The sequence below is a fragment of the Eubalaena glacialis genome, chromosome 7 (genome assembly GCF_028564815.1).
Source record: "Eubalaena glacialis isolate mEubGla1 chromosome 7, mEubGla1.1.hap2.+ XY, whole genome shotgun sequence".
Taxonomy (NCBI): Eukaryota; Metazoa; Chordata; class Mammalia; order Artiodactyla; family Balaenidae; genus Eubalaena; species Eubalaena glacialis.
Window position 1 is genome coordinate 69,647,629 of NC_083722.1, and position 21,324 is coordinate 69,668,952.

General features: G+C 55.3%; 1 protein-coding gene across 7 annotated transcripts in view; it reads left to right on the top strand.

Annotated features, from left to right (window-relative positions):
• Positions 1-457: 457 nt before the first annotated feature.
• Positions 458-21,324, top strand: part of SCN5A (sodium voltage-gated channel alpha subunit 5) — an 86,333-nt gene continuing 65,466 nt past the window's right edge. For 5 of the 7 annotated variants that reach the window (XM_061195300.1, XM_061195301.1, XM_061195303.1 and 2 more), the window contains exons 1-5: positions 458-742; positions 3,261-3,379; positions 10,775-10,864; positions 12,210-12,338; positions 19,088-19,179. In XM_061195300.1, coding sequence (XP_061051283.1) covers positions 470-742; positions 3,261-3,379; positions 10,775-10,864; positions 12,210-12,338; positions 19,088-19,179 — 703 coding nt within the window. In that variant the 5' untranslated portion in view covers positions 458-469. Of the gene's footprint in view, positions 743-3,260; positions 3,380-10,774; positions 10,865-12,209; positions 12,339-19,087; positions 19,180-19,313; positions 19,406-21,324 lie in introns of all 7 variants that reach the window. The other 2 variants (XM_061195298.1, XM_061195299.1) reach the window with 1 other exon arrangement.

Consider the following 21,324-nt stretch of genomic DNA (forward strand, 5'->3'; position numbering starts at 1 on the left):
CTGCCCCATGGAGTGTCCCCCTCAGCCCAGGGTGTGTCGGCATCAGTTGTGAGAAGTGTCTCAAAGTGGGCTTGGTTAAGGAACCAACAGGTGTGAGTGTGCCCTTTTGTATCGCGTGGGGTAGAATGAAGGGTCCCCAGTGACCCAGTCACTCGTGCCTACTTGCATTCAAACATGCTCATTGGGATGGGAAAGGCAGGAGTGACCCTCCTGCGGGTCCCCATGCATTCCCTGCAGCCTGGAGGGCTCTGGGTTTGCCCAGGCCGGCATCCGCCAAGTGTGCCTGTGGAGAGGTGGGGAGCATCTTTGCCAAGATGCTGGTCCTTCCCTCCACCAGCCCAGCCACTCCCCCCAGGTCTGGCCACCCTGCCCCCTGGCCGTGGGCGCAGCATCAGCCCCATGTCTGTGTCTTTCAGCTTCCCTGCAGGCAGCGTGAGGACAGCCTGTGCCCCAGAAGCAGGATGAGAAGATGGCAGACTTCCTGTTACCTCGGGGCACCAGCAGCTTCCGCAGGTTCACCCGGGAGTCTCTGGCGGCCATCGAGAAGCGCATGGCGGAGAAGCAGGCCCGAGGTTCGGCCGCCTCGCAGGAGAGCCGAGACAGGCTGCCCGAGGAGGAGGCTCCCCAGCCCCAGCTGGACCTGCAGGCCTCCAAAAAGCTGCCGGATCTCTATGGCAACCCACCCCGAGAGCTCATTGGGGAGCCCCTGGAGGACCTGGATCCCTTCTATAGCACCCAAAAGGTGACTGCTGCCCACCCCCGCCCCACCTCCCTGCAGCATCCCTGTCAACGCAGCAGACAGCGAGAGGGCCTCGCCTCCATACGGGGCTCTGTTTGGGGTTGGCTTCCCTGGGCCTTGGGAGAGTGAGTCATTAGTGATCTATATTCCAATCACCTTAATGTTAGAGTTCCGGAATAAAAGGCCAGAATTATGCAGCCTGAGATGGTTTGGTGCTATGAAAGAAAGAGCAGGCAGCCACACTTGAAATCTTGCCTCCCTGTGGAGTATCTACTTTGGGAATCATCTGTGGTTAGATTCTCACCCCTGGAGGACTCCTCCCGGTCCCGTGGTATGTGTGAATTGGAGTCGGGCCCTGAGTCCAATTTGGGCCCCAGAGCACAGCATGTGATCCCTCTCCTAACCAGAGACAGCATGTAGCCCCCATCCCCCGCCCCACGGAATTTGCTAGGCACTGGCTGTGTAATGACAGCTTAGGCTGGGGGCCACGGCAGCAGCATCCTGGGCCTTGTGGGCTGGTGATGGGGCCATGACGGCCAGTGGGAAATCTGAGAGGGGTAGGGAGGGGTGGTTCTGCCATTGTCCCTCCTGAGTGTAGGGAGAGGAAGGGGCTTTTGTCCACTAGGGCAGGGTAACTCAGGCTTCCTCAGGCGTGGATTTCTACCCAGGAGGTCAATTCCCCCATCTGGGTCCCCTGCCCTGGCCTCACCTCTCAGGACTGTGTGCTCAGCCCTGCACCCAGCCAGACCACGGGCACGCAGGGCTCCTGCAGAGGCCTGCTCCCCACCCCAGCTGCCCACACTTCGGGCCTCACTGCCAGAAGAAGGCAGGTTTGAATTTGGGGGAGGCCTTTCCCCAAAAGGCTGGGTGCCGAGGAGGATGGTTCCTGCCCACATCACTGCAGTTGGTCCAGGGCTGAGGAAGCACTGAGGAAGTGAATGTGAGCACCTGGCGGGTATGAGTGTTGCGTGTCAGTGTCACCAGGCGTCTGAGTTGTGTGTCACTGTGCATTGAGACTGAATTCAGGAGACCAGGAGTCTGAGGGTGGGAGAGGTGCCGATTGTCTCCGTGTGTGCAGGCACATGTGAGTGGGTAGGTGGAAGGAAAGCCCACCCAGGCTATATGCACAGGTGGGAAAAGAGACCTTGAACCTGGTCTCGATTCCCCCCGCCACCCCGAGTTCGAGTGACTCAAGCTGGGTTAAGGTGGGGGCCTGGGGCCACGGTTGGGGTCTGAGTTAGACTAGACATTGGGATTAGTCAGGTTGGGTGGGCCTAGGTCCTGGTTGGTCAGAGCTGGAAGTGAGAGTTATGGTCGGGTTAAGGCTGCAGCTGGGGACGAGTCAAGGTTTGAGTGGTGCATCAAAGTGGCGATGGGGTTGAAGTTAGCTGGGACAGGCAGGAGTCATGGCACGGGGACCCAGCTGAGAGTAGGCCAGGGCTGGGCTGGGCTTTGGGGGGCTGGTGGCAGTTGAGCCTGGGAGGAGTCAGGGACACTCTCCTGTCCCTGTGATCGGGGACACTTGAGTGGTGACCCCAGGTAGGATTCTGGTCTCTAACCTCCCGTCTCTCCTTGCTGACCCCTGGTCACACTGCCTGCAGCCCCACCGGGTGATGCAGGCACCACAGCAGAACTTTCAGTCCTCATCTATCTGGTCAACTTGTCTCCCCAGCCCCGAGTAAATAGAACCTTATCTCAACAGCTCAGCCCTTGGAGAAGCACAGCCCCAGGCTATGCCACCTCAGCTGCACCCGCTGAGCCGGGGCAGGGACAATGGACTGCTGTCCTCAAGGGCGGCATCTGGCTCAAATGCCCACTCGATGTGCTCGTGGCTCAGCCTCCAGCAACCATTGTCCGCTCCCATGCCCCATTGTGCTGTGTAGATAGAATCTTCTGGAAGCGCGGGGAGCGGGTTTACCCTGGGCTGCACATGATCCCCCGAGGAAGACACTAGGTCGTGTCCTCTGGGGTCAGGTGGGGCTGCCATCTGTCTGGACTCCAGGAGATACGGTCCCCGGGAAAGCTTCTCTCTCCTGGGCTGGGCTCTGCATTTTCCTCATCCCTACTCTCACCCATTAGTCCTCCCTGCTGACCCAGCTCCCTTATCAGACCCTTACTCCTCAGTGGGCCTTGTGGGGAAGCACAGAGGGGTCAGAAGGGAGAGGGGAAGGAGGGGGCATCAGCTGGGTCCTGGCCTCCGCTATGATAACAGCTCGGCTAGGATCATGAAAGGCCTCTTCTGGCTGGGACTGTAATTTTCAAACGAAACTAGATCCACCCAACCTGACAATCCCTTAAACTTGATCTCGTCCCACCCCAGCCGTGGGTGACCCAGCAAGGGTCCACTCACCTGCCAAATGTGCCAACTGCCCCTACCTCTCCCTCAGGCCCTCTCCTCTTCCTCTCACCCTACACTTTCTCCAGAGTTCTAGGGCTCTGAGCCAACAGCTGCCCCCCAAAAGCCTCTCTCCATAAGGGCCTAGGGGCTGCCACCCGACCTAAAGCAGCTCTCCATCCACAGACCTTCATCGTCCTGAACAAAGGCAAGACCATCTTCCGGTTCAGTGCCACCAACGCCTTGTATGTCCTCAGCCCCTTCCACCCCATCCGGAGAGCGGCCATGAAGATCCTGGTTCATTCATATCCTTGGCAGTCCGTCCCCGCTGTGTGGGCCCCAAACAGGGAGGGGGGCGGGTGGTGGAAGGGGCGTTTAGGGCTGAGGGTGGTGCTGATTCCCGGTCGGTCCTCAGACGAGCACACAGTTGTCACCTGGGGGCGGTTGGACATCAGTCTTTCGGATCCCACCCCGAATCTGCATCTGCATTTTAACAAGATTCCAGGGGATCGTGGGCACATGAAAGTTTGGGAGATTCGCCTCTGATTCTTCAGGAGAGAAACGTCCTAGCAGCTCAGCTACTGAGGATCCCAGCAGAAATGGGCCGATCAGTGTCCCCTGGTTCTGGTCTTGGCTCCACATGTCCCCTCCCACTGCACCCCCTGGGCCTGCACCTCCCCGCCTACCGGCTGGGACCTCAAGCAGGTCACGGGGGCTCAGCCAAGGAAAAAACGCTTCCCAGTAAAGAGGCCTCTGGTTTATTCACATGTGGGCCTCTTTCGAGGGAGGCATCGCTTGCTTTTTGATTAGGTGTTGACAAAATGTTTGCAGTTTCCGAGTATCTCAAAGAACTCTGGTTAGCGTTAAGTTATATAAACCACAACCTAAAAAATCTTCAGGCTGTGGAGGAGAGCTACGGGACGGCTGCAGTGTGGTAAGGGACGGGTACTGGTCTTTGGGCCCTAGGAGGACCCCATTCGGGCCAAGCATGGGACAGGGAAACGGCTGTTCTCTGGACTTCAGAAAAGGGGCCCTACACATGGAGCCTCTCGGGGCGGGGGGGCAGGTGTCTGGCTGTGGAGTCAGAGGCATCTGTGTTTCACCGTGAGGGCCTGGGCAGCTTTGCTTTAGCTGCAGCTGACTTGCCTGTTAATTGAATCAATGATGCTGGGCTCAGTGGTGTGATTAGTTTTGGGGTTGGCAGGTTGGCCCGAGAGCTCCCCAAGGTCCCCCCTCAGTTCCCCCTCTGGATGGACCTTTTCTGAGGTGAAGGCGAAGGTCTCACCCATTAACCTCTGGTCAGGGCAGGAGGCTTCAGGAAAACAGCTGCTCAGTGGGGGACTGAGTAACCGAGACAGATGCTGACTGCTCTGGGGGCCTTTCCTGTCCAGGCAGGGATGAGAGTAGCTCTTTCCTGGCTCCACTGTCTGCCCACCTGTGCCCTGGTGCCTGATCCCAAACCCAGGGACCAGTCAGAGGGCCTCAGGGCCCCGTTTGTTTTCTGCATGCATACGCTCCCCAGCCCCCTCCAACTGGCTCCTGCCTTTCTCATGGAGATCCTGAGACACATGTATGTCCAGGGACCACCCCCCGCTCCCAGCCCATGCAGGCCATGGCTGTGGCATCAGCAGGGCGATCTCTAGGGTGGGCAGACACTGTGGGGAGAGACTATATTCAGGGGCAGCCTACCATTCACAGCTGCCTCCTACTTTATGAGGCAAGGGTGGTCCTGGGTTTAATTTTGAGCCATTCTGCAACCGTTCCCAAGCTCCCTGTAGGTGCCAGGCACTTTGCCCGGCACCCTGGGGGTGTCAAGCTGAATAAGACCCTGTTCTTGCCCCCTTGGGAATTTTACAGTCCCCTCAGAGTGATTAGACAACCACACGAGGAGTTGTCATTTCTGCCGGCATGTGGGCATAGCCTGGAGAGAGCAGTGCAGCGGGAGGAAAGGCCAGCCGCCTTCTTGCTCTGAGCCTGTCTCCAGCCTCACTCCAAGGACGTGGCGTCCCTGAAAGCATGCTCCGGCTCCCACCTGCGGCTTCTCCTGCAGGTATCTAACCAACCCAGCTCTGTTTGGCAGCCACCGCAGCCCCTAGGGATGCAGCTGCAGTCCCAGGGTTCCTGCAAAGCTGGACCATGGGGCAGCTGAGGCCAGGGAGGCGGTAGGGGCAATGCAGTCCCCAGCCTGGCCAGAGGGTCCGCCGAGCGGTGGCACTGAGGCTGTGAGGGGCTGGTTCCACCCGGCAGGACCGGCCCTGAGGTCACTAAGGTGGACCTTGTCTCCCAGGGCAGCTGCCCCAGGGGAGTGGCTCAGCATCTGGGAGGCCCTGTGCTGGGCTCTGAGCAGCTGCCTTGACGCTCCACTGCCTGGGGATGGGAGCGCACTGCTGGCCTCCAATAGTGCCCCTTAGCGGGCTTGGGGGGCACTGAGGGAGAAGAGGGGCCTGGATTGTGGGGTTTGGGAGCAGCCCCTCTGTGTCCTTGAGTCTTGCCATCAAAGTGTGGTACACCAACCAGCAGCAGCAGTATCACAAGGATCTTATAGGAATTGCTGAAACTTGGGCCCAGAACCTGCGTTTTAGGAAGGTCTCCATGATTTCTGCACACACTGCTCTAAGGCAGTCATTTCCAAATGTCAGTCTGCCAGTGGCACCTGGGAAGTTTGTTAAAAATGCAGATTCCTAGCTCCTTCCAGACCAGAATCACCAGTGTGAGGCCTAGAAATCTACAAGCTCTTCATGCATTTCTCTTTTTTTCAATCAAGATACAGTTTGCATACCAAAAAATTTACCATTTAAAGTGTACCATTCAGTGGACTTAAGTATATTCATAAGGTTGTGCAACCATCACCACTTTCTAATTCCAAAACATTTTTATCACCCCCAAAAGAAACCCCATGCCCATTGGCAAGTCACCATGCATTTCTAATGCCCACAGATTTCAGGTTTTGAATTATGAGCTTTCTCTCCATTTACATTTTTTTTTATTGTGGTAGAAAACGTGTAACATAAAATTGACCATCTTAATCATTTTTAAGTGTCCAGCATAGTCATATTAACTATAGGCACATTGTTGTGCCATAGATCTCTAGAACTTCTTCATGTTGCAAAACCGAAACTGATTGTTGGCTTACATTTCTATAGCCATTCAAACATCTCAGTCCCCAGTGTGCAAAGTTCTGTGCCAGGCCCTTTGGACAGGGCAGTAGGGGCAAAGACTAACTTACAAGGGGGCAGGAATGCAGTCCCTGCTCTCCAGAAAGAAATACCGCTCACTTGCGACAATCCAGGCATTCCCAGTGACATGCTGGTGATTGCGCGATAACTCAGTTCAGCTTTGCTCTGGGCTCCACGCTTGCAGCGCGTCCCTGGGAAGTTGCCTAAAAAGTAAATATGGGCATGTAGAATTTTTTTTTCTGAAGTATTTTTGTTATAATCCTGCAGAATGTGTTCCTGCCAGGATTAAATAAAAGAAACCAACAGAACGCCAGATTCCACTGCAGTCACATTCAGAGAGGCCGCACGTTCATGGCAAGCAGCATTTTGCCTTCCTGGGTGCATAGGATCTGTTCACAAAATCCTCCCACATTCCCCTAGAACATTCAAATGGGCAATCAAACCACATGTTTGTGTGTGTGTGTGTGTGTGTGTGTGTGTGTTAATTTAATAGCACAAATATATGAAAATACCCCGACCATTAATTCCCTTCTCTTTAGGAGTTTTTTGACTCCTTAGGATCTGAAGACAGGCAGCCCCAGTTTCAGGCTTTCCCCACAACCCAGGCTGGCAGTCCTTGCTGGCATTTTAATTATGAGGCTGGGAGTGGGTGTTTGGGGACAATGACACGGCAGGATTGAAGATGTTCAGCTGAGCTCAGCCCTGGAGAGCTGGCCTTTGCCTCTGCCCACACATGAAACCAGCTCAATCATCGGCCTGAAACCACTAGGCAGTGCAAACAGGTGTGCCCTGGCCGGGAGTACACTTGACTTATCTCTCTGGTATTGGCTGTGTGGGTGGCTCCATGGGGGACCCAGGGATGCTTGGGTGGAGCCACATGGACTAAAGGCTCAGTCTAGGTAGGAAAAGATCACACACACAAGAAAGACTGAGAATAATGGAAGGGCTGTCCTCAAGGATAGGAGAGCCAGGCAGGGTTTTGAGCAGTCAAGTGGCAGAGACCAGAGTCTGCGCACCTCACCCTCCATTGCTGTGTCTGGAAAAGCCAAAATTCATTCAGGGAGCACTTGTCTTTTCCCACCGTGTGACCCAGGCCCTGGCTAGCTGGGCTCAGAAGGGCTGTCTACTCTGGTTCTTCCCTAAGTCTTGATGCTAGACCTTGATTCGCCTCTGTCTGTGTCCCGCCAAGTCCTCTGGTCCAAGGCGGCCTGTCCGCACTGCTGCTGTCTGCCAAGTGACCTTTTCTCTACTCTAATGAGAGCTGTGAGTGGTGTGTGCACTGAGAGAGGGCTTGGGAGAGTCTTGGCTTCCCAGACAGGGGTCTCCCCAGTTCTGAGCCTCACCAGGACCAGCTGAGCTGACTGACGGCTGGAGGAACCCTAACCAGCCTCCAGTGCCTGTCTAAATGCCTCCTCCAGGAAGCCTTCCTGGCCAGCCTAGTCAGAGGCGGGTCTGGTTTCTCATAATATCGTATCTTGGAGCAGTTCAATGGCTAAGAGGCCTCCCTATCTCCCACACAGAGCCACGCACATGTGCTCACATGAGGTTTGTTCTTAAAAATGACAAATAATTCTGTTCCTCTTCCTGGGTGGCTGTCTGCTCACACTTTACAGAGCCCTTCACCCTGTGGTTTGTACCCACAGTCGTTTTCTGTGACTGCTGTAACAAACTACCACAAACTTCACCACTTGAAACAACACGACTTACCACCTTATAGTTCTGGGGGTCAGAAGTCCAAAAAAGTTCTCACTGGGCTAAAAGCAAGGTATCGGCAGGGCTGCAATCCTTTTTGGAGGCTCTAGGGGAGAGTCTGTTTTCTAGGTTTTTCTGTTTTCTGGGGGCTACGGGAAATCCTCGGCTCTGGCCCCCTTCCATTTCCAAAGTCAACAACAGCTGGTGGAGTCTTTCTCATAAGCATCATGGTGACGCCTCCCTCTTTCTCTTATAAGGACCCTGTGATGACATTGGGCCCACCCAGATAATCCAGGATAATCTCCAGATCCTTAATTTAATCACATCTGCACAGTCCCTTTTGCTGTATAAATTAACGTTTATAGTTTCCAGGGATTAGGATGTAGTTGTCTTTGGCAGGCGGTGGGGGGGGGGCATTATTCTGCCTACTAGAGCATCCTTTAAGGTAACCTCTGTGCCTCAGTCTCCTCATCTCCAAAATGGAGACGAAATGGAACACCTCCTGCGTTCTTGGGAGAATTGAATTAGTTAATAGATGCAGAGAACAGAGCCTGGCACCTAGGAAGGGCTCAATAAATACTTGCTCTTAGCATCATTACTTTCATATTTCAGGAATCATCTCATCCTCAGTTGGTTTAGCAATGGATCTGTGGGGATGAATAAAGTCTGGTTGAGGGGCTTGTTAACTGCCTGCCCAGTGAGGAAAGCTTTGGCAGGGAGCCGGGGTGTGAAGAACGGGAATGTGTGTGTCGCACGTGCACGTGTGTAGGGGAGAAGGGCTACTGAGATGGGTATCTGATCCTGCCCTTGAAAGCTGGAGAGGAACTAGGCCTGGCCATGGAGACCCTCCCCCAGGCAGAGGGATGCACAGATCCCAAGCTGAGGGAGAGACCTCAGTGTCTGGAGAGACACCCTCTGGCCAGGGAGGAATCAAGGTTCCCTGAGGCCCTGGCCGCTGAGCTGAGCAACTCTGGTTTGAGTATCCAAACCCTGGGGTGGGTGTCCCAAAACCTGACCCCTCTGATCTCAGATGAGAAATTGGAGAATTCGTTATGAACTGGGGGCCAGGTCTGACATGCTATTGCCTGATTCCCTGGATTCCCTAGAAGGAGTGCTGGAGGTGTGGAGGGCATTCACCTAGATTCCTTGAGATATCCCACCTCTCTCCCCAGCTGGGCCAGCCCCCCACCAAAGTCAGTACCCCAGCTCAGCCCCATCTCCAGTCTGACTGCATTGGGCTCCCCATCGGGCCCGAGGCTGGGCGAAGCCATGGGAGAGGGTGGAACTGTGATGGGGAGGGAAAAGGCAGGCCCCCGGAGCTCAATTACTGCAGCTCCTGGGTTTCCCGTGGGAATTGCCTGGCTGGCAGCTGCTGCCCGCAGGGCTGAGGCCGGGACAAGGTGGTGAGCCTGGGGGCAGCTGCAGGGAAGGGAGGCCCAGTTTCCTCTCTCGGGCCGGGGAGAGGATTTGTGGGGCAGCAGAGTGTCCCTGTTCTGGGCTGGGCCTCTCGGGGGTGCCCCTACCCACAAGAGGCCCAGGGTCTGGCCCTTGTTCCTCTGCAGGTCCGGTAGAGGTAAGGGATGCCATGGCGGTCAGTCAGAGCTTTGTCCAGCCTGAAGCAGTGTCTGGGACTTGGAGCCAAAGAGTCAGGGATCATGGTGGCACAGTGGTTAAGAATCTGCCTACCAATGCAGGGGACACGGGTTCGAGCCCTGGTCTGGGAAGATCCCACATGCGGCGGAGCAGCTAAGCCCATGCGCCACAACTACTGAGCCTGCGCTTTAGAGCCCACGAGCCACAACTACTGAGCTCGCGTGCCACAACTACTGAAGCCCGTGCGCCTAGAGCCCGTGCTGCACAAGAAAAGCCACCGCAATGTGAAGCCTGCGCACCGCAACGAAGAGTAGCCCCCGCTTGCCGGAAATAGAGAAAGCCCACGTGCAGCAACAAAGACCCAACACAGCCAAAAATAAATAAATATATTAAAAAAAAAAAAAAAGACTCAGGGATCAGACAAGGCCTGGAGCAGTTCAGTGTGAGGCCAAGGGCCCAGAGGATGCCCGAGACGCAATCCCAGCATTTGAAGAGCTCCCCTTCTGGTGGGGACAGAGGGGCACTGCCATTCAGGGAGCCAGACATGCTAAAAGAGGGATGCCTGGTGCCATGGGGGTGCAGCAAGCAAGGAGTCAGGGCAGGCTGCTCGGAGGAGGCACTCCTTGAAGGAGGGAAGCAGTGTACTAGGCGGAGCAGAGGCCACGAGTGAAGAGCACGTGCAAAGGAGGAAGCAGCCAGAGATGTGGTCCCCTGCCTCCCCCCGGGTCACTGTGTCCGGACAAGGCATGAACGTTTTGGCAGAAGTCCTAGTCCAAAGGTCAGCGTGGGCTGCTCCCATAGAAGTGGAGGAGGGAACTCGGGGCCCTGCCACCGTGGCCTTCCTCTACCCGAAACAGTGGCCCCTGAGGAGCTGTTTATAAACACCCATCTCCCTCTCATGTGGCCAAGGACAGGGCTCCCACTAGGCCATGGGTAAAAACCTCTGAGGTCTGGGGGCCGGCCCCACCTCCCTTCTCTCCAGGATGGGCCCTACAAGGGACTCTGCTGTTTGAATTCAGGTGTCTGGTCCCTGTTGGGGGCTGTGGAGCAGGGCAGGTGTCCAGCCTCAGTGGGGAGGGGTTGGCAAGGACTGGGCAGAGCCCTGGTGTGTCCCCTGGGAGCCCCTGTCTCGTTGATCTGGCAGCCCTGGCCTGGCGGTACCGACACCTGGGGCGGGACCCCCTGGCGGTGGCAGCCCGTCTGGCCCCCTGCAGGCGGCTTTCCTTGACCCTGCGCCATGCTCTTCAGCATGCTCATCATGTGTACCATCCTGACCAACTGCGTGTTCATGGCCCAGCACGACCCTCCACCCTGGACCAAATACGTCGAGTGAGTATCTTCAGGGCCTCTCCAGCCAGCCCCTCCCACCCTGCCTTTTCCATTCCAGACTCTTGGCCTCAAAGTTACCCCAGCAGAGGCCCAGGGACTCACCCACCTGGTGGGGGGGGGGTGGTGGTCCTTGCCCTAGCCCTTCCCTCTTTCGCTGCTTCCAGTCCTGCCAAATTCATGCTTTGAGTTATGTCCTCAGGAGAGGAAGCTCTCCAGGTTGGCCAAGTGAGGGTTTCTCCCTGACCCACCCTAAAGAGGACTGATGGTATTGGAGAAGGCTCTGAGACAATACTACTAATAATTGATTGAGCACTTAGTGCATGCCAGGCACTATCCTGGAACAATAAGCATCATGTAACCCTCATGACAACCCAATAGGGCAGGTACAGACACTATGTCCATTTGACAGATGAGAGACAGAACTGGAGAAGTAACCACCCCAGACCTTGCAGCTAGGTGGTGTGGCTGCCGGGAAAAGGCCCAGGACTATTCTGACCTCAACACCACACTCTGCTGCCTCTTTTCCCTAAGTCCTGCTTCCTATAACCATTTGCACAGTTTTAGAAAACCGTGCCTGGTTCTTTCTTCCCAAATGAACGTACCTGACCCATAGGTTCTAAGTGGAACCCAACAGGCCCTGTTTTTAGGGGACCAGTGAAATGTTGGGGACAGCCTCTCTTACCTAATTGGCTTGCCTGGTGGCTCTCCTTGTTCACACAGGACCCAGCAGCACGGTCGGTGCTGGGGTCTGCGTCCAGCTGCTGAGACCTGGAGACAAGCATGGCTGTGGCCCTGTGGGCCGCAGTCCCAGCATCCGAGCATTTGGGATTGCTCAGCTGGCCCCGGACACAGAGAACAGCAACCTCCCAGCCTCAAGTGTTAGAACATCACCCCCCTTTCCAGGCCCAAGGTAGACAGCTGTCCCCACCTGCCTGTAGGTGGTTGAGGACGAGAATCCTCCCATCACTGAGGAGCCACAAACAAGAGTGAGGGGCCATGACTCTGAGTGTCCTAACTGTCCCACAGTGGCCACCGTATGCCTGTGTACCTGGACCCCCAGGGCTGGGGTGGGGAGATACGTGGAGGGTCTTGTTACATCAAGACAACCGAGAGACAGAAGATGGAGGGTTCACATGGGCATGCACAACGCTGAGTAAACGGGAAGATGCAGTAGTTGACCAGGTGTTTGGAATGAAGCTCCGGCCCCCAACTCCAGCTCTGCCATGGGGGCTTTGCAGGGAGCCTGGTCTGAGAGCCCTCGAAAGGGAAGCTGCATAGGGCTCCTGCCAACCTGGCCTACGGGCTTCACCCTCCCTGAGAAAGCCCACCGGTCTCTCCTCCCCAGGTACACCTTCACTGCCATCTACACCTTTGAGTGTCTGGTCAAAATTCTGGCTCGAGGCTTCTGCCTGCATGCGTTCACCTTCCTTCGGGACCCGTGGAACTGGCTGGACTTCAGTGTGATCATCATGGCGTAAGTACCTCGCCCCTGTGCTGTGCGGGTTCGGCCACACTGACAGGCGTGGGCGCCACTCCTGGCCCCGGGCTGCCCAGCCCTCTCTGCCTCCCTGCAGAAGCAACATCAGCTCTGCAGGAGGAAGATGGCTTGGAGGCCCTCGGCTCACCCTGGTGGGGAGAGACAGGTACAGAGTAGCTCAGGCGGCCATGCTGGTTAGGCCCCCTGGCTCATCTGTGGCTCCGTGGCAGCCCATTGCTCAAGGGACTTCATTAAGATTCTGGTTTAGCATCCTTTGCTGTTTCTGTCAAGGGAAACCAATGTTACAACCTGAAATCTCTGGACCACTATGAACAGTGACCTGGATTCCAAGGTGATTTAAACTGCAGGAAAGAGAGCAAAGGAGCTGGAGAAGTGCCTGGGCATCCCCAGGAGCTTATGCCAGGTGCCCCAGCATGGTTGTAATCTCCACTCAGAGAGTCAATGTCTGGCACATTGTGAGACGCCTGGTCACTGACATGATCCAGTGGGTCCTCACACCAGCCAGAGAGGTCACCTGGATGGGGGTTCCTTACTCCCATTTTACAGATGAGAAAACTGATGCCAGGGACACAGTAAGCAAATGTGACCCCAGGCCTGCTGCCATGCCAGCTGAGGCCCCACTTCCTTGCCAGGGAAGGGACCCTTGCTTAGGGGTTGGGTTGAGACATGCCACTCTGGATGTCTCAGGCAACGGATGCTGGTTTCTGGTGGGGATGAGTGATTAGGGCAGGCCTCCCATGCAAGAGTCATGGTCGGGGGCTCAGCCATCAAACCCTTCCTGAAAGCCTGATGTGTGTGGAGAACCCAGTGTGTGCAGGGCTGGGCGCCGCACCTTGGCAAGAGCAGAGCTGACGAGGGTTATACTCCCTACCCTTATAGAGCCTCAGTTTCCCCACTGGTGAAAGGTCGGTGTTGAGCTGGGTGGTATCAGAGTTTCAGTTCAACTGCCACTTTCTAGGATCCTCAGATTCACTGAACCCACCGGTTCATGACAAAGTCTTTATTTACCCTTGGATGTGAGCGGCTCTGAGCTCATCCATGCAGTGGAGGAGAGAGGAAAAGAGGGAAGCTGGACCCCGCTGATGGGGTGCTCTCTGCCTGGTGGTCAGAACATGCATCAGAACCCCTGTTTCTAGGCACGCTACTTGTGAGCTGACTCCAGCCTGCCGTTTTGCAGGTGGGGAAACTGAGGCTCAGAGAGAGGCTACCACTCGCCCTGAATCCAGTGTAGATTTAGGCCTGGGCAGAGCTAAGTGAACAAGGGAAAGAGTAGTGGGGTGTGGGGGACAGATTGTGCAGCCTCACAGGCCATGATAAAAGCCAAGTGTGATGGGAGCCAATGGGGGTTAAAAGCAGGGAGGAACGCGGTCTGATTTACATTCTAGGAAGATCGCCCTGGCTGCTCTGTGGACAGGACTCTGTGGAGGGATAAGGGCGGAAGTGATGGAGCAGCTCAGAGGCTATTTTAGTAGCCAGGAGAGAGAGGACTGTGTCTGGGACCAGGGTCCCAGTGGAGAAGGTGAGAGACATGGTCAGATTCTAAGTATATTTGAAGGTAGGGCTGACAGGAGACCTCAGGGTGACTATTGGCTTGAGCAGCTGGGTGGCTGGTGTGACCATTCGTTGGCCTGGAAAACAGAGGGAGGAGAAGAATCAAACATCCGGTCTGGAATGTATTAGGTATGAAAGCATCCAGGGTAAGATATCGAGTCGGCAACTGGATCTTCCAACCTGGAGTTCAGGAAAGAGGTCCACTCAGAGGTATAAATTTAGAAGCTGTCGGGATACAGATGGTATTTAAAGCCAGGAGACCAGATGAGATCATCTGGGAGTGTCGCCAGGGAAGGGAAGCCGCCTGGGGACTGTACCCTGGGACGCTCTAACATCCTGAAGTCACGAAAAAGGAGGATGGAGCGAAGAAACTGGAGGAAAACCAGGAGAGAGCAGTATGCTGAAAACCAACGGGGGAATGTGACTCGACCTGAAAGAGACCACAAGGAGGCTGAGGAAGGTGAGAACCAAGATGGACCGTTGAAGTCAACAACATAAAAATGGTTGATGATTTTGACCTTGACAAGATGGCTTCCAGGGGAGTGGGGGACACATGGCTGATTAGAGAAGGCTTGAGGGAGGGTAGGAAGAGGGCGGGGCGGGGGGAAGGCAAATGTACCCATCTGCTTTGTGGGGTTTGCTCTAAAATAGGACCCAAAGTAGGGTGGTGGCCAGAGGGGAGGATGGGTGAAGGGAGGACCTTTAAAGAAGGGAGGCATCTTTGCAAGTTGATGGGAACAATCCATGAGAGAGGGGAAGTTGGTGATGGAGGAAAGGGGGCAATTGCAGGAGCAAAGCCCTTGAGCTGTCCCGAGGGGTAGGAATCCAGGGTCTGGGTGGAGTGTTGGCCGTAAGAGCAGGGAAGGCAGAATTTCAAGTGGCAGTGGAGGTGGATTGATAGAGCCGATAGTGAGAGAAGGAATTTCTCTTCTGACTGCTTCTGTTTTCTCAGTGGTAAGAAGCAGGATCATCAGCTGAGAACACAGAGTTGGGAGGCAAGTCTGATGTGTGAGGAGGGAGGGAGCATTCTCTGTCAGAGCCAGGGGCTTGCACTCATGGGAATGGAGTAGGATGGCTAAGGCGGGCCCAGGCTCCAAGGTGCCCTACGACGGGGGCGGGGTGGTGGGGTGGTGGGCAGTGATCCATGGGCCCCTGAGGGCCCGAAGTCACAGGAAGGGGCTTCAAGAGGATAGAGCATCTGCCTGAGCCTTTCCTACCTTCCCATCCTGGAGCCTCAGCAGAACTGTGTCATGGCAGCAACTCTCCCACAACCCGGGCCCCTTGTCTGATGGCAGGAGCCAGGCTTTGGCTTGTCATCAGCCCATGACTCTGGGAGATGCTCTGAGTCCTCCCCATCCAGCCCTTAGCCAGTCCTCCTGTCCTGTCTCATGCCAGTCAATCCCCGTGGAATCCTGCAGAAAACCTCTCCCTCCACTGGGAATCACAGAGCAGGAGTGCCTTCCTCACCAAGCCCTGCTGCCTTCACTCTGGACCAGAACCAGGGGAGAAAAAGCAGAACGGGACTTCAGAGGCCACGAGACTACTTCCAGGTTTCCGAGCGTCTCACAGTAATGGTCCACTAACTTCCCCTGGGGCTGCCTGGGCCCATTGGCATGTCAGGTTTGTGCTCTGGGCTGGATTGCCCTGGCACTTTGATTGACAGTGCTCCTGCCTTATGAAAACAATGAATTACTGCCGTGGTAATGCTGTGAAAAGTGTTCTGCTATAGCCAAAATGATTCAATAATGAGGGGCTCTTAGAATAATCAGAGGAGTCTTAAGTGGCAACAAAGTTCTATTCAGTGAAACTCCCCATCCCACCCTCCGTTTTACAGATGGAGAAACTGAGGCTCAAAGAGAGCCTACCACTTGCCTAAAATTGTAGAATGAATCAGCAGCAACGCTGGGGCTCAAACCAAGTCTCCTAACTCGTAACCTTGAGAAGCACCCCTATTCTGATGTTTCTGGCTAGGCTTCCACCTGATTCCCAACCCCACCCACTTTAGAATTGTGGAGGGTTGGAGGGGGTGCCAGGAAGCCTGCCAGGCTCCACTTGCAATCCCGCAGCCAGAGCTCTTCCTGTCGCCCCCTTTGAGCTGGGCATTACCTGCTAGTTAGCGCAGCCTCCCACCCTCTGGGGTTGTTATGGAAACCAAACATGGAGGGGAAGGGAGGGAGGGCAGAGAGGAGAGGGTGGCAATCACTACAGTAGCTAACGTGCTGTCTGTACCTCTGCCTAGCAGCCCAGGAGGGGCCGTCTGCCTGGAATGGGAGGGCTGCACAGCAAGATAGGGGCAGAGCAGGAAGAAGGCCAGAGTCTGCCTTCCTCATGGTTCCTCAGCCTCCAAAAGGCTCCCTCCTGCGCTGGGGCTGGTGTGATGGGGTGGAATTCTCACCCACCACCGGCTGCTTTTTCTGTGTCAGGGCCCACGATCCACCCCCGCAGCTGTCTGCCCCTGCCCAGCCACTTGGCCACAGCAGAAAGAGTAGAATGGCTTGGAGGAGCGTTTTGCCAGCTTGGCAGGAGCAGAGCTCCACCCTGACCTGGGCCACTGCTGAAGCTGGCCCTTTGCTAAATACAGGGTCTCTCCTGCCTTGCCATTCTCCAGGGCCCCAAGAGAGGCTTTGGTTGGGGGTCTAGGGCCCCAAAATGGGAAGTAGTCAGGCACTAGGTTCTGGGTCAAGTAAAAGAGGCAGCAGCCCCCGTGTCATAGACATGGTCACAGACACACCTTGTCCTCACCCTGCTCTGTGCCCCACCGTCAAGTCTTCTTCCTCCTCAGTATTGCTCTCCCACGTGTGACCTGACTTCACCCACAATCAACCACTGGCTGCACCCTGTTCTCAGCCACACAGCTGGCCTTGAAGGCTGCCGGAATCACATACCTTGGGGTCTCAGCTTTCCTATGCCCAGCAGGTATTGAGCAGAGGGCAAGCATTGTCAGCGCTGGGGGCCCTGAGGAGGTGGGGAAGGCAGGGTCTACACTGGGACAGGCGAAGACAGGCTAAATCCAAGCAGGAGATGGGCAGGGCTTCACTGGAGACACGAGGGGCCAGGCAGGGTCTGGAAGGGAGAAGAGGCTGAAGCAGGGACGGTTGGTTTCCTCTCCAGTTGGCACAGTTCTCTGCCCATTCCCTGTAACCAGAAGAGACAGCCTTGGAGCCAGTGTCCTGAACAAGAAAACTTTGTCCCAGGCCACACCCATTGGAGTAGCAGCAGGAAATGGATCCAGAGCCATGCACAGGCTGGAACTGTGGCTTCCATGTAACAGCGACATCGGCAATGGTCCAGGTTCAACCTGGCAGTCCCGTGGCCACACCATGTCTGGACAGAGAGTCCAAGCCTGCGGGGAGAGTGTGGGACAGAGGCCTGAGGGTCAGAGCCCTCACAGAAAGTAGAAGAGCCATCAAAAGTTGAGAGGGAGCTTCGACTAAATCAATAGATGTATATGGGCCAGAACAAGGGAGGTGACTTCTACGCACCCCGGAACACAGGGCTGCATCTGACTGTTGCACCCAAGAAAGATTTGCAAGCTGCAGTGAGTCCAGCAGAAGGAATGGAAACCACACCATGGAAAGGATCTGGTGTAGACAGAAGGAAAGCTCTGCTGAGAATGAGTCTGCTGACTTCCCAGCTCTGAAGGGATGTGGAGAGTAAGGAGGGAGCAGGCCTCGTCCACGGGACCCCATAAAGATGGAATAGCCCCATGAGTGGATGGAGAGGAAGCTGGTGTCAGCCCAGGGTCAGAGCTGGAGCCGGCTGACCCGAGGACATTGAGTTCCTTGGCACAGCCTGCCAAGTCCCTCCCTGCAGACCCCAGAGCTTGAAGACAGATTCAGAAGCTCTGAGCCGAGTGGAAGGGCCTGGAGGTCCCCAGTGATAGGCAGAGTGAGTCTGTCAGCACTGTCAGCCCACCCTCGACACTCACCCAGTGTCCCTGGACTGACATCACTCAGACACCGGGTCGGACACGGTTGGTTAAACATCAGACATCCTGAGTCTGCTGTTCTTTGTCAAACATCAGACACCTTTGGTTAAATCTCAGACACCCTGGATATGAAACCTTTGGTTAAATATCACAGGTCACTTGCCACTGTCCCAACAGCCCTGGTCACACACTATCCATCCATCTCTCAGACATCCTGGTCATGTGACCCATCCACGCGTGTCTTCACGCTCTGCTTGGGCGGGTCCCTGCCAGCCAGAGACCGACTCCTTCCTCCTGTGATTGTGGAAGCTATGGATGGACGATTGTCCAAGTTGCAGATGGGAGCCCCACGGCCACTCAACCCTGCTGAGCACCACTCGGGCCCAAGCAGGACACACACCGAGGAGGGTTGCTTGCCTCCTGAGGTCACTACTCCTGTGGAGAGCCAGGGCCATTATGGGGAGACACCAAGACTGGGGTGGACTCATGGGAGAGGGGCTGGCACATCCCTAGGACCCCTCAACCTGCTTTTTTCTTTTCTTGTGTTGGCCGTTGCCTGTGAGTAGTTAAGAGCTAAATATTTGGGCAACCTCCCATCTCATCTTCCAAAGCATCATTTTGGGAACTCTTCTCCCTTTGAGTACTCAAGTCGCCTCCACCTCCTGACTTCAGGGACTCCTGAACCACGCCTTGCGCAGAGATTTGTGGTTGGAAGGAAGGAGTGGGATGCCCTCGGACACCCAGCCATGCCTCCGCAGCGGTCTCAGCTAGACTTCAGGGTCCCACGGATCAGAGCTGCCAGGCACGAGCTGGTGACACTGCAGAAGACGTAGAGCAAAACCAGGACCAGAAACCCGCTTGCTTCCTATATCACCTGGCCTGAGCCTCCTGGAAAATGGAGTTTCCCTCTTTGCTGTGTCCCCAGTCTCAGACTCCACCATGTGGCTTCGTGTCATAGTCCCCAAGTGGCATGGAGAACGTGGCAGAGTCGTTGCCTCGTGGCGCTGGTTATTCACAGGACCATCACCGAGAGAGCCGCCTGGGAGCTTGCTCTGTGGACATCCTTAAGGCACCCTCGCTGAGGTTCCCCGTGGCAGGAGGGATGAGATCAGGAAGAAAACCTGGGGGAGGCCCCGGGTCATGCACAGCCCTCCCCATGGGAGGGGGAGAAGGGAGAGGGCTGGTCGGGGAGGGCGGGCTGAGGTGCCGCTTTGTAATTCCCAATAACTGTGATTTGATTCTACAGGTATGTATCAGAAAATATAAAACTAGGCAATTTGTCGGCTCTTCGAACTTTCAGAGTCCTGAGAGCTCTAAAAACTATTTCAGTTATCCCAGGTAAGATGCCCAGGTTTGCCTCCCAGATCTCAGCTACAAGTGACTCTCTCTCCGTCTCCCCCACCCCCCTCCTCTGACTGTGTGTCCTACCGGCGTGTTGTCACTGTCTTGTGTGTGAATTTCCCTTGTTACAGATACACCACTGAATTTGTGGACCTGGGCAATGTCTCAGCTTTACGTACCTTCCGAGTCTTCCGGGCCCTGAAAACTGTATCAGTCATTTCAGGTGAAAATCAGGTTAAACGCCAAGGCTGGAGGGACACGCTTGGGCCTTTCCAGCTACCTGGGAGCCAAGGCGACCCTCTGGAAGGCCCCTGCAAATGTGCCTGTCCCCAGAATACCTTTCCCAGAGCTTGGGTATGGGGGCTGTCTTCAGTGGACACGGCTGTCCCCTCCATGCCTCAGAATGGGCTTCGGACTGCCCACCCCAGCAAAGCCCACCACCATAGACCCCCGGGGGCACAGAGTACTCCATGGCAGGTCCTGGATTGAACCCAAATTCTTCCCAAGGTAGTGATTTATTTCCCAAACTGAACTCAACTATTGGAATAGCTAAAAGCTTGTATGTGAGTTGCTTCAGCCTGAAGCATCATCCTCCGATAAGGAAACTAAAAGTACTGTTTGTGAGGGAAACCATACTCAGAGTAAAAAAGGACAGCTCAGGCATGGCCTTTCATGGCTGAGGGCCCAGTCCCTGCCTTGAGCCCCCTTTGGTGATACACACACAGCAGACACCGCAGCCCCATTCTGTGAAACGGAGAGTACTCTGTGGACAGGTGTCACCGGGCCTTGGCGTCTAACAGCCCTTGCTGCATGTGCGGTAGAGGTTTAGCAAACCGTGCATGGTAGCCTCGGGAAGAAATTCTCCTTGACGCATGTTGGCAATTGTCCCCGGGAAACCTTCTGAGGCCCAGACGACCTCTCTAGAAAGCCAGTCTACCCCATCCATCTAGGAAAGCTCTCAAAGACTTATAATGATTTCAGAGCCCAGAGGCCCCTTCCAGAAACTTTTCTGAGTGCATCCCCACTCAGAACTAGAGAAGGCATTTCTTTTAAGAAGGCAGCTGGAAACGGGTTGCATGTCACCGATCTGGAGAGATGTCAGAGCTGGTGAGTCAGATGGTTGTATCCACTCCTGACTTGGAAAGCTCGGGGGTCCTGGGCCCTTGGCCTGCATTTGCTATTGCTGCCCCCAGGGAGGCAGGGGCCCTGCTGTGAGCTCCCTGAAGGAGTTCAGACTCCCCCGGTGGGGCTAATTATCTAATAAGAGGAGCCCCCACTTATGCTGATTTCACACTGAGCCTCAATACTCCTCCTGGCTCTGAACCCACCATGGGGTGAGCACAGGAGCCACTTGCCCACACACTCCCTGCAAGTGGCCCAGACCTCTGCTAAGAGCCTGTAGCGAGTGGGGCACTCTGTTCCCATCCCCATGGAGCCCCCCCAACGTTGTGACAGGTGTCATCGGCCAGGGTCTGTCCTCTAGGGCCCTGGGGACTTCACAGCACACACCCGGCAAGGATAGATAAGCACACTGACCACGACAATTAAGAAAAATCATGTTCCAGTTTGTTTTATTTTAAAAAAATAAGGCTGACAAAGGAAAATATTTCTCAGTCCGGGGTGAAAGGAGGGAGCCAGCCAACCCCAACCGAGTCCCACTGGATCTCTTCAAAGCTGCCAGCAGCCCAGTGAGGCAGCAAACAGCAGCTCCTGAAAGTGGTCATTAGGAAAATGTTGTGGTCAGCATTACCGAAGTCTCCCTTGAGGAGGCGTTCCCTGAGCTGAGGCTTAATAGCCGTGGCCCTCTCCAGACCTCAGTTTCCTTTCCTTTAAAATGGGAATGAATCGGAATGGTTAGTTTCCAAGGGCTCTTCACCCAGCCTGTTAGAACTTCAGTGGAGGGAGAACTTCCCACTTGATCCCCCAGGACCCTTCTGTTCCTGGGTCTTCTCAGAAAGAATCCCGTTACTTGGTTGGACTCATTCTTGCCAGAAGTGGACTCTCATCATTGTGGGAAATGGTTAAAGGAATGGGTCACCAACTGATTGTCCCCAAGGACACTATCTCCACAGACCAGGAGGTGCTTTTCAGAGCCTTGAACTGAGTGATTCAGGCCACAGATACTTTGGAGGCAGAGTTTAA